Genomic DNA, 16,789 nt, shown 5'->3' on the forward strand with positions numbered 1-16,789 from the left:
GACTTTTGTATGAAAGCTCTATTTTGCCTTGGTTGTTAGCTTTAATGAGAAAAATGGTCAGATTCAGCCGCTAGTGCCTGCTTGAGCGGCGGAAAATTATACCTAATTTTTTTTATATACTGTATATTTATATGGTATTGGCTGACCATAGAAATGTTTTATTCCAATTTCCTTTTAACGGTATCAATCAAAAGAATCAATAAAATCGGAAAATATTTATAGATAGGATAACGTGACGTTTTTGGTTAAAGCTAGTGACACTGTGTCAGATTGTATTTGGAAACACGTAGGGAAATAGCAAATCAGTGTTTGACAGATTGTAATGAAACGTTTTTACTCGTTTTACGAAGTTACGATACTTCTTTTAGTACACATATTTTCGTAAGTATATTTATATCCATTTTAAACTAACTTATTGCAATTTGCTCCGTTGTTTGTAAACTTAGTGAAACAAATAATTTACTTAAATTTACGTTTGGCACCGTTGAGTTATTGAAATTTCTCAAAATTGATGCCCCTTAACGCTGGGAAACAGTGGTTAGGGCAACGTGAATAAAAAATTGGGGACCCCCTCAAAACGTGTCTTGCTTCTTCATAAAAAACCTAGCTCAGCCCGTAGTTTAATTTTATTTTAATTAAGGAAAAGTTCAGGTAACATAACTGATTATACCTTAAAAGAACGGGTTTTTCCCAAATATAAAAGGAAAAATATAAAAATAAAACAAATAAACGATCTCTTATTACAAAATAATTAGCGTTTAATTAGTCACAGGGTGAGAGAGGTAGGGGTATGAGGTTCCGCGGAGACACCACCAAACCAATGGCGGATGGCACAGTAGTCCTCGTTTTTAAGACAAATTAAATGATAATTATTTTTAAATAAGAGATAATTTATTTATTTATTTTAATGTTTAATTCCTTTTATATTTAGAAACAGGCCGATTTTTTAAGGTGTAATGTTATGATACCTGAACTTTTCCTTTAAATTATATAATAGGGCAATTCTACGAATTAAATACAATGAATCTGACAATATGAACAATGTCTTTTAGATTTTACACTCTGTGTCAGGGATTTTATGTTGGAATTCCGCCAATTTTCTTTGGAAGGGACGGTCGAAATGCGCAGTCAGCAAATAATACAGAAATGCCCCCTCAACCTGACCCTAGTAAGTATTTACCTTGTGAAATATACTAATCTGTTTGCCAATATAGTACATTAGTTTAATTTGTGCGTTAATTTTTAGATACACCTATGCGAATTAAAGTTAAAGTTTTTATCGATCATATAAGTTCAGTACGAGCTTTGGAAATGGTAAGACTATAATTTGTGTCTTATTTATAACCTGAGCCTCAACATTTTAGAAATCGGAGAATAGTTATTTTTCAGTTTTCAGATTTCATAAATCTTTACGTACTTTTAGAAGCTGAAAAAACTTTTAGGAGTTCATAAAAATCCATTTATTTTTATGATTTATAAATCTGCATATACTTTTAGGATTTATAAATATCCAAATATTTTTTGATTTATAAATCTGAATACACTTTTAGGATTTCGTAAATAAATATTTTATATCATTTACTAATAATACTATTTTTTAAAATTTTATATATCTCCATATAATTTATAAGAACAAATAAATCTCCTTATTGTTTAAAGAATTCACAAATCTGCTTAATTTCAAAAGAATTAATAAATCTCCATATTTTTTTAAAAAATCATAAACCTCCATATTTTTTAAAATAAATCATAAACCTCCATATTTTTTTAAAAAAATCATAGACTTAAATATTTTAAAAGAATCCATAAATCTCCATAATTTGAAAAGAGACCATAAATCTCCATAATTTGAAAAGAATTCATAATTCGCCATATTTTTTTATAGCAGTCACAAATCTCCATATTTTTAAAGAATAAAATTCCATAATTTGAGAATAATTTATAAATCTCCATATTTTTTAAAATAATTCATAAATCACCATATTTTTTAAAGCAGTCACAAATATCCAAATATTTAAAGAATCCATGAATCTCCATAGTTGTAAAAGAATTAATAATTCTCCATATTTTTTTTACAGAATGCAAAAATCTCCATATTTTTTTACAGAATGCAAAAATCTCCATATTTTTTTACAGAATGCAAAAATCTCCATATTTTTTTTAGAATTCAAAAATGTCCATATTTTTTAATAATTCAAAATTCTCCATATTTTTAAAATAATTCAATATTCTCCATTTTTGAAAAGAATTCACAAATCTCCATATTTTTGAAAAGAATTCACAAATCTCCATATTTTTGAAAAGAATTCACAAATCTCCATATTTTTGAAAAGAATTCACAAATCTCCATATTTTTGAAAGAATTCATCATATTTATTTTTAGGATTTTAGAATGGATTTCTTTTTGCAAAACTCATGGGAAGTAAACCAAAATTTCTGCTCAGTTTACAAAACCAATTTGGAAGAGAAAAGTATTCAACTGAAGAAGGAATTTGGAGAGATTCTTTTGTCACCAAACAGCTTCAATTTATTCTGGATGCCCGACACATACACTCAAAACGCTAAAGATATTTTAACACACATGAGAGAAGGCAGTTCCGAGGTTTTGAAAATATCGACCGACGGTAACGAGGATGGAAATTGCAGCTTAGCGTACACCAGAAAGTAAGATTTTCAAAAACACAAAATTATAAAAATGCGCAATTTCAGCATGACTTGCAAATGTCTGTAAATTACAAATTACGTAACGCGGAGTGCGAGTTTTGGATAAGTGTTGTTACCATAAGTTTATCATGGCTCTAAGTACAGAAATATGGGTTACGACTGGACATCTTCCGCAGGCTACTGTGACGCCAGAACTCGTATAGCGCTAAGATCCGAAGAGAGAAAATTTTGAAATCCCTGTCACAGTGCGGCCACCAAACGGTCGAGACGATTACTAAATGGGTCACGTGCAAAAGATCATCCAATGGAATAAAGGAGATTTTAACGTTTCATATAGGCTTGGGGGGGGAACGAATTTTACATAAGCAACCCCAAAATCTCTCTCTCTCGTGAGATAGAGGCGGTTTCAGCATAAATGAAACGCTAGCCTAGGTAGTACAATTTTGTATTGAACTTGAGGTGATAAATGATACGGGGAGAGTATAGGATTTCATTAAAGCGAGCCCGACAAACACTATTGCCATAGGAGTAGCAGCCATATCTCTACTTAGAGGCATGATATACTTATGGTGTTACCATAAGTATATAAGATATTTTCCATAAGTATGACACTACCTATACTTCGTAATGCTACTGAGAGACTTACAGCTCGAGCTAGTTCGAGAACGACAATCGAGAATTGAATACACTCGGTTAATTTTGCAGTTCATCTTCTTATTTAGTCTGTACTAAGCCTTAGACAGCGTCTTAGCAGGCGTCGCTTTACGAGAATCAATTATACGTTTTGTCTACGTCACATCATGACACGCTCTCAGTAACCAGTGACAAACTTATGGTACATATCTTATAAACTTATGAATGAAACTATAGATCAAGTGGTGGACTCAGAGATAGAATAGGCACTGAAATATAATTCAGAACATCTTTCAATTGTCATAAATAGGGATGGCAAAACTAGCTTTACTGAAAGCGCATTTAATTAAACAGGAAAACCATAGCTTGAAGGGAGGGTGAAATGGAAAATCAAGTGATTTTTTATCGATTCACCTACTAATTATTAGACCATTCTGCATAGTGAAACATCCAGGCAATATCTCCGAATGATATTAGAATTCAAATTAGGTTCAGATTTTATTGATAATTTGAAATATTTAAGGACCTCCGACCAATCGCGTAACGCCCTGCCTTTCTCGTGGCACGCTCTATGCGTTTGAAATTTAGCTCGAGATTTGATAAAAGTTGCTCGCGATTCGACAATCATGGTCCGAGATGTACAGTGTGCAACGGAAATTTTGTTAACAGGAAGGCAGGGCGTTATGCGATTGGTCGGAGGTCCTTATTTCAAATTATCTGGGTGCACGGCAGTGCACCCGCCAAGTTGTCGTGCACTACCAGCAATCCTTTACCCGAAACATTTCAGCCTCATTTTGACCCCCTCTTAACTCGGTACTGGGGAATAGTACACCACTCATATTTGCACCTCAAGGGCACAGTGTTAATCCTATGAAGTCCTCCAACTTCCAGCTTTCTAACTCATTTGGTTTCTGTGATAATCCTATGTGAAAATGACACATTATGAGACTGACTGACTGACTTACTGACTGACTGACTGACTGACTGACACATCATCAAAACCTCTAGGGCATTTCCGGTGGTGCTAGAATGATGAAATTTGGCATACTTGTACCACTAAGCATACAAGCAAAGGGAAAAGTCCCAAAAGCGGGAGTTTCCCCCTTTTAGCCCCTGAAATGGGGGTTTAAAATTAGAGTCATCATCTAAACCTCTAGGGCATTTCCGGTGGTGCTAGAATGATGAAATTTGGCATACTTGTACCACTAAGCATAAAAGCAAAGGGAAAAGTCCCAAAAGCGGGAGTTTCCCCCTTTTAGCCCCTGAAATGGGGGTTTAAAATTAGAGTCACCATCTAAACCTCTAGGGCATTTCCGGTGGTGCTAGAATGATGAAATTTGGCATACTTGTACCACTAAGCATACAAGCAAAGGGAAAAGTCCCAAAAGCGGGAGTTTCCCCCTTTTAGCCCCTGAAATGGGGGTTTAAAATTAGAGTCACCATCTAAACCTCTAGGGCATTTCCGGTGGTGCTAGAATGATGAAATTTGGCATACTTGTACCACTAAGCATACAAGCAAAGGGAAAAGTCCCAAAAGCGGGAGTTTCCCCCTTTTAGCCCCTGAAATGGGGGTTTAAAATTAGAGTCATCATCTAAACCTCTAGGGCATTTCCGGTGGTGCTAGAATGATGAAATTTGGCATACTTGTACCACTAAGCATACAAGCAAAGGGAAAAGTCCCAAAAGCGGGAGTTTCCCCCTTTTAGCCCCTGAAATGGGGGTTTAAAATTAGAGTCATCATCTAAACCTCTAGGGCATTTCCGGTGGTGCTAGAATGATGAAATTTGGCATACTTGTACCACTAAGCATACAAGCAAAGGGAAAAGTCCCAAAAGCGGGAGTTTCCCCCTTTTAGCCCCTGAAATGGGGGTTTAGAGTTAGAGTCATCATCTAAACCTCTAGGGCACTTCCGGTGTTGCGGGAATGATAAAATTTGGCATACAAGTAGGACTTAGCATACAAAGAAAGGAAGAAGTCCCAAAAGCGGGAATTTTCCCCTGTTAGCCCCTGAAATGGGGGTTTTATAATTTATATCCCCTCGTAATAGGACATTATAATTTAATTTTTTCGTCTTTTAATATTAATATTTTTTACTAATATGATTCTTTCGTATTATTGCAAAATTTATGTTTTTTACATAATGTTTTAGTAATTAAATTTTTTACTCATTTCCTTTTCATTTCGTCTGAAATGGTTCTAAGCGTGTTTTGATTCATTTAGTTTTTCTTAAATCTATTCTGTTGATTAAAAGTGTTACTTGCCACAATATTGTGTTCTTCGAATAGAAATACGGTTAACAATTATCACAGCCTGAGAAAAAAAAAAGAAAGTTGAATGCAAAATGTTGAAAAAGGCAAAGCCAAGTAAAACTCTTGGAAAGAACAAATAAAAATCTAAAAGTATAAATGTTTATTTCACTTCCTATTCCTACTTCTATAAATCTACAAGAACATGCACGCACAAAAAGGAGTGAAATCTCACCAAAAACATCTCTGTAAAAATATGCCAAGTTGTTTGGCCGTAAAAAGAAGTGAGATCTAAAATACGGCCAAGTTATTATCTCCAGGTGAACCAACATTTTATTCGACTTAAAACTTCTCAAGAATGTTTTTCTGACTTGGCCATTAGCATTCCAAACTTCCATCCTTCTTCTTTGCACCCGTGAAGGTTAAGAACGGAAGTTACAAGTTTAACCACAAAGGCTTATCAAGAATATTTAACCAATTTGATTTAATATTTTAATTTCGATCCATATCTGGAATTAAACGAATCTTTGAAATGCTAATGGCCAAGTCAGAAAAACATTCTTGAGAAGTTTTAAGTCGAATAAAATGTTGGTTCACCTGGAGATAATAACTTGGCCGTATTTTAGATCTCACTTCTTTTTACGGCCAAACAACTTGGCATATTTTTACAGAGATGTTTTTGGTGAGATCCATTAAATCTGAACCTATAATTTGAATTTTAAAATCATTCGGAGACTGTATTTCCTGGATGTTTCACATGCAGAATGATCTTAAAATTATTAGGACCATGGTTTTATTATGAACTCGCAAATGTAGAGTTCATACTCAATGCATTCTCTGGGTTTCATTTTGATATTATTGTAAGGCCTACAAGTGTTTTGGTATGAGAAGGTTGCGATCTTCTGCTTCATTTAATGCACATCCGAAACGAAACGTATCCATAACTAAATAATTATTTGTAGAAATATCTAATCTTCTGGATATTAAAATTAATTTCCTCAATTAGAATATCAGCGATTATTTCGTGCAACATGAAATTCGAAAAATATCCTGTTGATGTTCAACATTGCCCAGTTTATTTTCGCAGTTGTAAGTTTTAAACATTAATGAAAAATATAAAACAATTAAGACAGTTTGGAAACATTTTTCCAAGACCTGTTTCACAAACTATCTTTCTGTTTAATTTACTTTAAAAACTTCCTACAGTGAAATTAATAGTGCTGGTTTTATTTGTTTAACACAGACGCCTATCACGAACGTCTAGTGCAGTACTATTGGGATGACGTTTCCAGTGCTGTACCTCATAGCGAAGATTTAAAACTATTACAGCATGATTACAGGCTTTTTAAAGGGGAAACAATAATGGAGACTTTAAATGGTAATAACCTACTTTTTATTTAACCTTTTTAACGGTTAAAGGAGTGGTCAGGTAACATTACATTATGCCCTAAAAGAAGGGCCTTTTTCTAGACATTAAAGGAAAAATATTGAATAAAATAAATTATCTCTTAATACAATATAATTAGCATTTAATTAGTCTCAAAACCGAGGGCTACAGCGCCATCCGCCATTGGTTTATGCTAAATTGAACCTTTTACCCCTTACATCTCTTAGCCGTTGAGAATTCAAGCAATCCCGTTTTGGGGTTAGAGGTTCGATTTAGCCTTAGTCACTACTCACTAAACCAATGGCTATGACGCAGTAGTCCTTGATTATTTCAAGACTAAATAAATGGTAATTATTTTGTAATGAGAGATCATTTATTCCTTTTTTATATTTAATTCCTTTTATTTTTAGAAAAAGGTTGTTATTTTACCTGAACTTTTCGATTAAGCATAATTATGAATTTCATTACAGTGTCTTACTCCGTTGTGCACTTGAACCTCGTATTTCAAAGATTACTACCGCATTACATTATTCAAGTCTTTGCTCCGAGTTCGTTGATTGTAACTATGTCGTGGTTTTCATTTTGGATGGGACTTGATGCCATTCCAGGAAGAATAACGTTGTGTGTTACCAGTCTTTTGACACTATTTACTCAGTTCTCGACTATTAGGCATGATGTTCCCCCTGTTACTTATGTTACGGTTAGTCATGAGTTTGAGACCGAATTGAAAGTGCAAGTAATTAATATGATTAAAATCAGGGCTTGGATATATGGATGTTCATTTGCATGATGTTTGTATTCGCAACTTTGCTGGAATTCACCGTGGTGAAGTATTTGGATACGCAAGTGAAACTTCGTAAAAATCGAAAAAAGGACCAAGTCGTGGTTCTCAAACAGCAGGTAATTTTAAAGTGTCACAAATGCTATTCATTCAAGATACTTTCTACGTGTGACGTAAAATGTAGGGAGATCTAGGAAGGCCTTGAAAAGTTAGTGCGTGGACCAAAAACACGAAAAACAAGAAGGGTAGTGGGGATGATAGGGGTAATAAGAAAAGATCCCCTTAAAGGTCGTATTTAAGTAAAGATCCTCTAACAGGTAATATTGGGGAACCATAGTGTGGGTATAATTTTATCTTGGTGGAACAAATTGTCTGCAAAAAAACTATGCTTTAGATTACTTGTGCCTAAGATTGCAGCGCCATCTATCGCGTGCCTCAGTTTTGAACTACGTATGTGTGAATATTGAAAAACCTCGCTATTTTGTCCACTAGATGCCACCTTAGAAGTAGGCCCACGCTAACACGAAGTATTCTGGTGTTTTAAACTTCCAACCATGGGTGTAAGACCTCTCTTTAATCGGTATAAGCTTTTTGCCTCCAGTCAAACTGGTTCCTCCAAAGATTTTAGCGACCGCACTAGAGTCCACGCAACTCATTATCGCGCTAACCGTTACATATTTCGCGCTGATAAACAAAATATCGAAAGTTGGGAATGTGATATGAGATCGTGTTTAGTTCCTTACTGAGAGTAAAAATATGGTAAAATATACCAGCTGGAATTGAGAAATTTTATCGGAAAGAAATGCGGGGATTTTTAGGTACGTTAGCTATTTATAAAACAAGTAGCTATAGTGCTATCAAGAAGGAATTTACTATAAGAAGGCCTAAAAAGGCGTCCGGTGTGCGCGTAATAGTCGACAATCCCCCTCATGGGTGGAGGGGGGGTGGAAACGGAGACGGGGCTTAATATTTTATCTTATTCTATATTTTCCACCAGCTATCTCTTTTACCTTTTCGTTAAGCCTTGGTTTGGTTTTTGGAACTCACGAAATCATAAGTATAGTACACTTGATTCGATTTAGAAATAATTATAGAACGAACGATTTTCACGTAGAGACACGTATTCAAAATCTATTAAGTTAGGTTCAAAACCTTTAACTAACTTGTTAATGCCAATTAAAAACCATTCCCAAACCGTTTCAGCACCGCTGGCAGCCTCCATTTTCTGTTTACTTTGCTCGAGGTTTTTTTTCTCTATTCGGAATACGTCAATCGCGTCTGTATGACCTATCCCCACGGGATCCAATAGGAAAGCGCAGAGCAATGACGGACATGAAAGGGGTGGGGCTTACTTGTCCACTAACACCGGCGTAAGAGTAGAAGCGTAAAATCTAGTGACTTAGGCATTCTTATAGTAACTTAATTCTTGGTGCCATATACAGGATGTTTCTGATAAGTCTGCCATAAATCAAGGGGCGTGTTCTTTGGGTCAAACTGAGTGGAAAGTGTCAAAGAACATGGGGTGTACAAGAATTTGCAACGAAGATATGGCCCCCCAAACATTGGCCCCTAAAACAAGAAAATACTCGAATATGTAGACTAAAACAAATTCAGCCTTATCAACTTGTTTAGAAATAATGAGACAATTTCAATAGTTTCCCTCTAACATCGTTATTGAACTTTCACCTGGCAGAAGTGTATTAAATGAGTAGAAGTATGCCTACTCTAGTAAAGTAAATTCAAAGTATCATGGTACCTTTCGGTTGGTATTACTTTTATTCTTAACAAGTTAACATGGACGTTACAAGTATTGTTCAAAATGTCCACCACCGGCGTTAAGACAAACATGAACCCGTCTTTCGAAAGATTCTTGGACATGTTGGAAGATTCCTGGCATGTTCCTGATTGTTTGACAACCTTCAATAATTCGTCTTCGCAAGTCTTCCTCATCACGGACTTCATTCTTGTACACGATGTCTTTGAGATGACCCCAAAGATAGAAATCGCACGGATTTAAATCCGGAGATCTGGCTGGCCACGCAACTGGTCCTCCACGCCCAATCCACCTCAAATTAAACGTAGCATTAAGATGTTCTCTAACTGCACGGCTGAAATGTGGGGGTGCCCCGTCGTGCATAAACCACATGTCACGAAGTAATGCTAACGGTATGTCCTCGAGTAGTTCAGGTAAAGTGTCTCTTAAAACCGTGAGATATGCTAAACTAAACCACCGTTTAGTTTTTACCTCTCCGAGTGACGTATGTCACGGAGAGGTATTACACCGGCCGTGTCTGTCTGTGTGTGTGTCTGTGTGTCTGTGTGTCTGACTGTCAGACCCCACGTGACCGCGTTCGCAGTTTGCGTATCGGAGCAAACGTGTTCCCAATTTCCGGACTGCATTGACAGTTCACGGAAATTTGGGTTTGTCTCCTCTGGCTATTCTACTTGAGTTCCAACACCACCAGCTTTGGTTTTCGTCCACTCCACATGGACACTAGTCTGTACGTGCTTGCTTCCAAGCACCACCAACTTCTGTTCTTCGTCAATTATACCTTGACTCCAGCTTCTATGCACCACCATCTTCTGTTCTTCGTCAATTCCACATTGACACCAGCTTCTATGCACTACCATCTTGTGTTCTTCGTCAATTCCACATTGACACCAGCTTCTATGCACCACTATCTTCTGTTCTTCGTTAATTCCACATTGACACCAGCTTCAACGCACCACCATCTTCAGGTCTTTTGTCCATTCCACATGGACGCCAGTCAGTACATTCTGGCTTCTTTTCCTCCGTCATCGTTTGGTTCCAAGATATACGCGGCGATCGGCTAGGGTTACGAGAAACGTCTAGCCTCCCAATGGCAGGGCTTCCACCATCGGTTCACGCAAATGCGTTTTTATCTATTATTTGGTTTTAAGATATACGCGGCGATCGGCTAGGGTTACGAGAAACGTCTAGCCTCCCAATGGCAGGGCTTCCACCAAAGGTTCACGCGAATGCGTTTTTATCTATTATTATAATGGAAACGAAACGTATATATACCCCAAAATTTGAAAAAAGCGGGCAAGAGGGGTACCCTTCACTTTAAACGTCAATATTAGCAAAGTTTCGAAAGATAATAGGAACAACTTTATTTTAAACGATTTAACTATTTTTAAAGTTATTTACTGGCGATTAAAATAATTAAAAAATAATTATATTTATTTAAATATTAAAGATAAACCCAAGTACCGAAGTCGTTAAATCATTGCCTCCTATATCTATCAAGGCCCGTGCATTGCGTTATATTTCTTACATTGCCTCCTGTATCTATCTAGGACCGTGCATTGCGATATATTTTTGAGAACAACAACCAAAATGGGAAGCTCCTCTCAGAACCATGATAATTTGTTTTCTCTGTTATATGAAATGAAAATATGGATAATATTTTCGGCAATTCGATTTGAATGGCTCTTTCTGATGTATCTTTCTCTCAGCACTGTTCATAATGGACAGGAACGTAGAGATTCGAGACACTTGGAATTACGATAGTGTTTCAAATCCTCTGTAATGAGGGCTTAACGACTTGGAGTGACTGGAAAGATAGATACACATCCTATTTTTTAGTTGTACCATGCGTACCACAATGTTGCCATGCGTTTATTGAAGGATGCTTGGGTACTTGGTACAGACTGTTACGTCTATCAAGTTTCCTAGCATCCAAGAATAAATAGGATTCATAGAAGCCAGTGTTATGGGCATGTCATGGGTCAAGTCGTTAAATATATCGACGCAGTTAAATAGCTGATGGCATTATTTTATCCACTTTCTCATTGCGTTTCGAGTGGAAGTTCAACTTTGGCACGGACGACAGATGGCGCTCTTAACCTTCTACCCCCAAAAATCGCTGTTGTCTGCTCGTTTTCCCCTTCCGCGTTTTTTCGTTATAAACTTATGATTTAACGAACTGTTAAGATAAAATTTCATATTTCCTTAGACAGATAAGCTTCTACTCCTTTCATCTTACTCCCAGTTAGATTTAACCTTGTTAAAACATAATCAGATGAATTTGAGTTATAATGTTTAGGAGTGATAGAGACATTTTTACCGATGTCTAGAGATGTTAAGCTTAAGCGAAATTGTTTTACGTTTGAATAAAAATACCGCTTCCAGTAGTGGGTTTATAGTACTCCTTGTTTGTGTAAGATTAGTGTAGCTGTAGAGCGTTGTTGCTGTTTAGGCCTATTTGTGAAAGACCTTTTTTACGCACTTTTATCATTCTTTATTTGAAAAAAGTGTTGGCAATGTATATTTTTTAAATATGACGGAATTGCTGTTGGTATGATAGCGCCCTATTCGCGAAAAAAACCCTTTTTTAAACAGTTGATTCATTCTTTGATAGAATTTCGAAGGAAGAAGTTAAGTGTTAAATTTGCTCGATTAATTTTGTTCGGCAAATAATATAATTAAGCCTTACGTATTACTGAAGGAGATTGATTTTGCCAACCTGTGTGAGGATTTAAGGAGATTGATTTTGCCAACCTATGTGAGTATTTAACTGATTAATAAGTAAATGGAGGAAGATAATAATTTAAGTAAAGAGGAAATCAGAAAACGAAAGGCAAGGGAAAGAATGAGGGCAAAAAGGTCAGATCCTGAATTTAGGAAACGAGAAAATGAAAGGAGAAGGCTGTTTCTGGAACAGGTTCTAGCACGCAAAATGTTGGTCCTACCACGAGGCCAGTTGGCCATGATCGTACGAAAGATAACGCATTAAATAAATGTTCTATTGAAAGTACTGTAGGCGTAGGCATATCTATTAATAAGGAACCCAATAATGTACAAAATGTTAATGCTAATATTAGTGAAATCATCGAAAGCGATGAACAAGTACGAGCCTAGCTTATGTGTGATTGGGTTGTGGCTTCCATGTTTTGGGGACATTTGCTTTTTGTGTGGCGATGTATGATTCAGCTTTGATATGGACAAATGTTACAAGTCATACTGGTAGACTAAGAATACGGTTGAGGTATAGCAAGAGAGTAGAGTTTCCCCAGCAATTGAGAGATATTGAAAAGGCTTGAACAATGGATTATTTTAAAATTGAATTCCTGCACTTGCAAAGAATTAAAAAAAGCGATAGATGCATATATTTAGGTTGTTTAAGGGGTAGTGATAGTCATCTCCACTCGGAGAGGTAATATTTTGGCTTTCCCAACTTGTTACGTTTGCGTCATGACTGTCAGCATTGTTTTTTATTCACGGACTTCATTCTTGTACACGATGTCAAAAAAATCTTTGAGATGACCCCAAAGACTTTTTAGCAAACCACCGTTTATTGTTTACGTTTGTGAATAAAAAACAATGCTGACAGTCATGACGCAAACGTAAAAACTAAACGGTGGTTTGCTATAAAGTAACGCGATGTTGTTGAAAACGTCACAGTATCACTTCGAACGAACGTGTGGTAGTACAGTATGGCGTATACCAATGCAGAATATGCAGACATGCATCTCATGTATGGACTGGCGCAGGGCAATTCAGTGGAAGCACAGCGGCGATACCAGGAACAATTTCCGCAACGACGCATACCAAATCGTCGTACGTTCGAGGCTGTTGACAGGCGCTTGAGGGACATCGGACAAGTACAACCCAACAACGTTCGAGAGCGAGACATTCCAGAAGACATGGAGGAAATCGAGGAAGACGTCCTTGCCATGTTCGATGAGGACCCCTCGACAAGTACCAGACAAGTTGGACGACAATTACATGTTAATCACGTTTTGGTCTGGCGAATTCTCCGCGGACATCAGTTTCACCCGTATCATATTCAAAAGGTGCAAGCTCTTAACCCGGCAGATTATCCAAGACGCATCGACTTTTGCGAGTGGTTTTTGGCCAGAGTAGAGGACAATCAATTTCCACGGGTCCTTTTAGTAACCGACGAGGCACATTTTTCCCGGGATGGAATTCTGAACTATCACAACCACCACGAATGGCGCCAATTAAACCCACACGCAACTAGTGTTAGAAGTCACCAACAGCAATTTTCTTTAAACGTATAGTGCGGCATTGTCGGTAATCATTTACTAGGTCCGCATTTTCTTCCACCCAGACTAAATGGTGAAGCATATCTCACGTTCTTAAGAGACACTTTACCTGAACTACTCGAGGACATACCGTTAGCATTACTTCGTGACATGTGGTTTATGCACGACGGGGCACCCCCACATTTCAGCCGTGCAGTTAGAGAACATCTTAATGCTACGTTTAATTTGAGGTGGATTGGGCGTGGAGGACCAGTTGCGTGGCCAGCCAGATCTCCGGATTTAAATCCGTGCGATTTCTATCTTTGGGGTCATCTCAAAGACATCGTGTACAAGAATGAAGTCCGTGATGAGGAAGACTTGCGAAGACGAATTATTGAAGGTTGTCAAACAATCAGGAACATGCCAGGAATCTTCCAACATGTCCAAGAATCTTTCGAAAGACGGGTTCATGTTTGTCTTAACGCCGGTGGTGGACATTTTGAACAATACTTGTAACGTCCATGTTAACTTGTTAAGAATAAAAGTAATACCAACCGAAAGGTACCATGATACTTTGAATTTACTTTACTAGAGTAGGCATACTTCTACTCATTTAATACACTTCTGCCAGGTGAAAGTTCAATAACGATGTTAGAGGGAAACTATTGAAATTGTCTCATTATTTCTAAACAAGTTGATAAGGCTGAATTTGTTTTAGTCTACATATTCGAATATTTTCTTGTTTTAGGGGCCAATGTTTGGGGGGCCATATCTTCGTTGCTAATTCTTGTACACCCCATGTTCTTTGACACTTTCCACTCAGTTTGACCCAAAGAACACGCCCCTTGATTTATGGCAGACTTATCAGAAACACCCTGTATGTTTATGTGTGTGTTTGTGATGCATAACAAATACAAAACACTTCGAGATATGATGAATACTGCAAATCTCACTAAAGACTAGTATAGTGACTAATTAGGACTCTTGATTGCACAAAAGGCGGCAAAAAATGCTATGCATTTTTAACAAGAAGGTTACGTTGCGCACCATTACACGTAGAATTTACGAAACGGTTTTCGTGACTTGTTTTTCAGCAGAATGAGATTTGTTCCGTTCTGTGAAAAGCTTATCCGTTGATAAATGGAGCACTTCGTTCATTATACTGATTTATTTTTGATCATCACGACATTAATGTTAGTTATCTCTTGCAGCATAGTGTTTTATCAGTAATTAAGGAAATACCGGAACCGGGCGAAAAATCGAGTGAACTAATTGGCCAATCATCTTTGCCGCAAGCAGCCTGGAAAAAGACTACGAGAAATTCAGCTGTTATTACGCCATTGGTTACGGATGTTCAAAATAAGCAACCTGAGTCTGATATTGAATGGGTTTCCCATATTGACTTTGTTTCGCGGAGTCTATTTCCGTTTCTGTTTGTTACCTTTAACGCCATATATTGGCCGTTTTTGCTCCAAAATTGGTAATTTTGAAATGGAGGTACTCAATATCATGGTAAAGTATAGGGAAAAACGTAGTCTGTTAATTCTAAAGGTATAGTAAACACTTTTGTCTGTACAAAGCCTTTGACAGCGCCTCACCAGGCGTCGCTTTAAGAGAATCTATGACCTACGTCACATCATGACAAACTCTCAGTAACCAGTTACAAACTTATTGAACATATCTTATAAACTTTTGATATAATAAATATTTCAAGATTAATTTATTGTCATACTAAGGCTTTAATCTATAATCGAAAAATAACTAGTAATAATTAATAAACTTGTAAATTATTTAAAAAAAGATAAAGTTTCATGAAAGTGAAATGGTTTTCCTATACCACTTCCGTGGTACGTACAAAAAGCGACATCCGTGGCTTCAATTTTAAATTAAATTTTACATCTATTAGTCATTTCCTGGTTTTCGCAAGGATAAGAATTATTTTAGTTTATTAATGTTAATATCCAACAGTGCAGTGAACTCTTGGCTAACCTCGTACCTCCTCTACTGCCAACACGAATAGTGAAAGAGGGTTAACACTTTCATTGCTCAACCCATAAATCGCGACAACACTGTTCACGGGTAGTGTTTTTAAAGATTAAACGCAATAATTTTATTACAATCAGAGGTATAGCATGTACAGTCGCCGCAATTAAAAACTTTCTCTCTCGCGACGTCTTGTTTCAATCATAAGCCGCAAATTATTGATCTGATACAATGGGTATAAAAAAACGTATCTTATATTGTTGTTTCAATAAATTTTTAACTAAGCGTTTTTTTTTACACTCTCCACTTTCCATTTCCAACTGCTAAATAGGGGGTTTTGAATGATTGGGATGATTTTAAAGAGAAGGTGAACAGTTGAGCATAGCTCGTCCGAACTACCGAATGACATTCCAGTAAACGGAGAGTGATGTTAATTGCAATTTTCTGAATACACGTCCCTCACGGAATCAATGCCTTGAGCCATATTCTTATGGATAGAGATACCCTTTAATGTTGCACAAATATATAATCAACAATTGTGGAATGAAACTTCAAATCTTCCTCCGGTGAAGATATGACCACGGGTGCGACATTCTGTTCCACTATGGTTCGCAAATGCCAGGGGGTGGAGAAAGATTTCTATCTAGATTAGTGGGCGATTCTTGATATCAGATTCAACATAAGTCTGCACGAACTCTTGGTTGAAAACGGCGCATTTCGGAGAGAACCATCTAGAAATTCAATGGCCAACCAATTCCCTCAATATGTCACCCATTGAAACCCGCTTGGTGGAGGAAATAAAGGTTCACTGAAAAAGAGAATACCCACATTCAAAGTATAGCATGGGTCACAAAGTGGTGCCTACATTTGAGAAAGTGGTTGTGTTCATTGTATTCAACTAATTGGGATTCGCCATAGTCAAGATGACGAACCTTTCTCAAGAAACCCTTTATTTACAATGCGAAATTAGTATTATACTAAAGTTCCACTAGTCTTAGCAGTGCATCCGATGGCAAATTATGGTCTTTTTGACCATAGGCGTAGAGTTTCGTAAATGTTTGGTGGGGCCCGGCCCAACCGGCC

General features: G+C 36.9%; 1 protein-coding gene across 1 annotated transcript; it reads left to right on the plus strand.

Moving 5' to 3' along the window:
- Positions 1 to 278: 278 nt before the first annotated feature.
- Positions 279 to 15,456, plus strand: LOC149647140 (glycine receptor subunit alpha-2-like). Its single transcript, XM_089849995.1, has 9 exons — positions 279 to 381; positions 1,053 to 1,168; positions 1,247 to 1,314; positions 2,384 to 2,664; positions 6,550 to 6,632; positions 6,787 to 6,921; positions 7,401 to 7,630; positions 7,690 to 7,830; positions 14,935 to 15,456. The coding sequence occupies exons 1-9, from the start codon at positions 323 to 325 to the stop codon at positions 15,205 to 15,207; spliced, it is 1,386 nt and encodes a 461-aa protein (XP_089706121.1). The 5' UTR covers positions 279 to 322; the 3' UTR covers positions 15,208 to 15,456.
- The last annotated feature ends 1,333 nt before the right edge of the window (positions 15,457 to 16,789 follow it).

Source organism: Phalangium opilio, unplaced genomic scaffold, assembly GCF_054372755.1.
Source record: "Phalangium opilio isolate 3A_F unplaced genomic scaffold, DU_Popi_V2 ptg000089l_1, whole genome shotgun sequence".
In the NCBI taxonomy this organism is placed as follows: Eukaryota; Metazoa; Arthropoda; class Arachnida; order Opiliones; family Phalangiidae; genus Phalangium; species Phalangium opilio.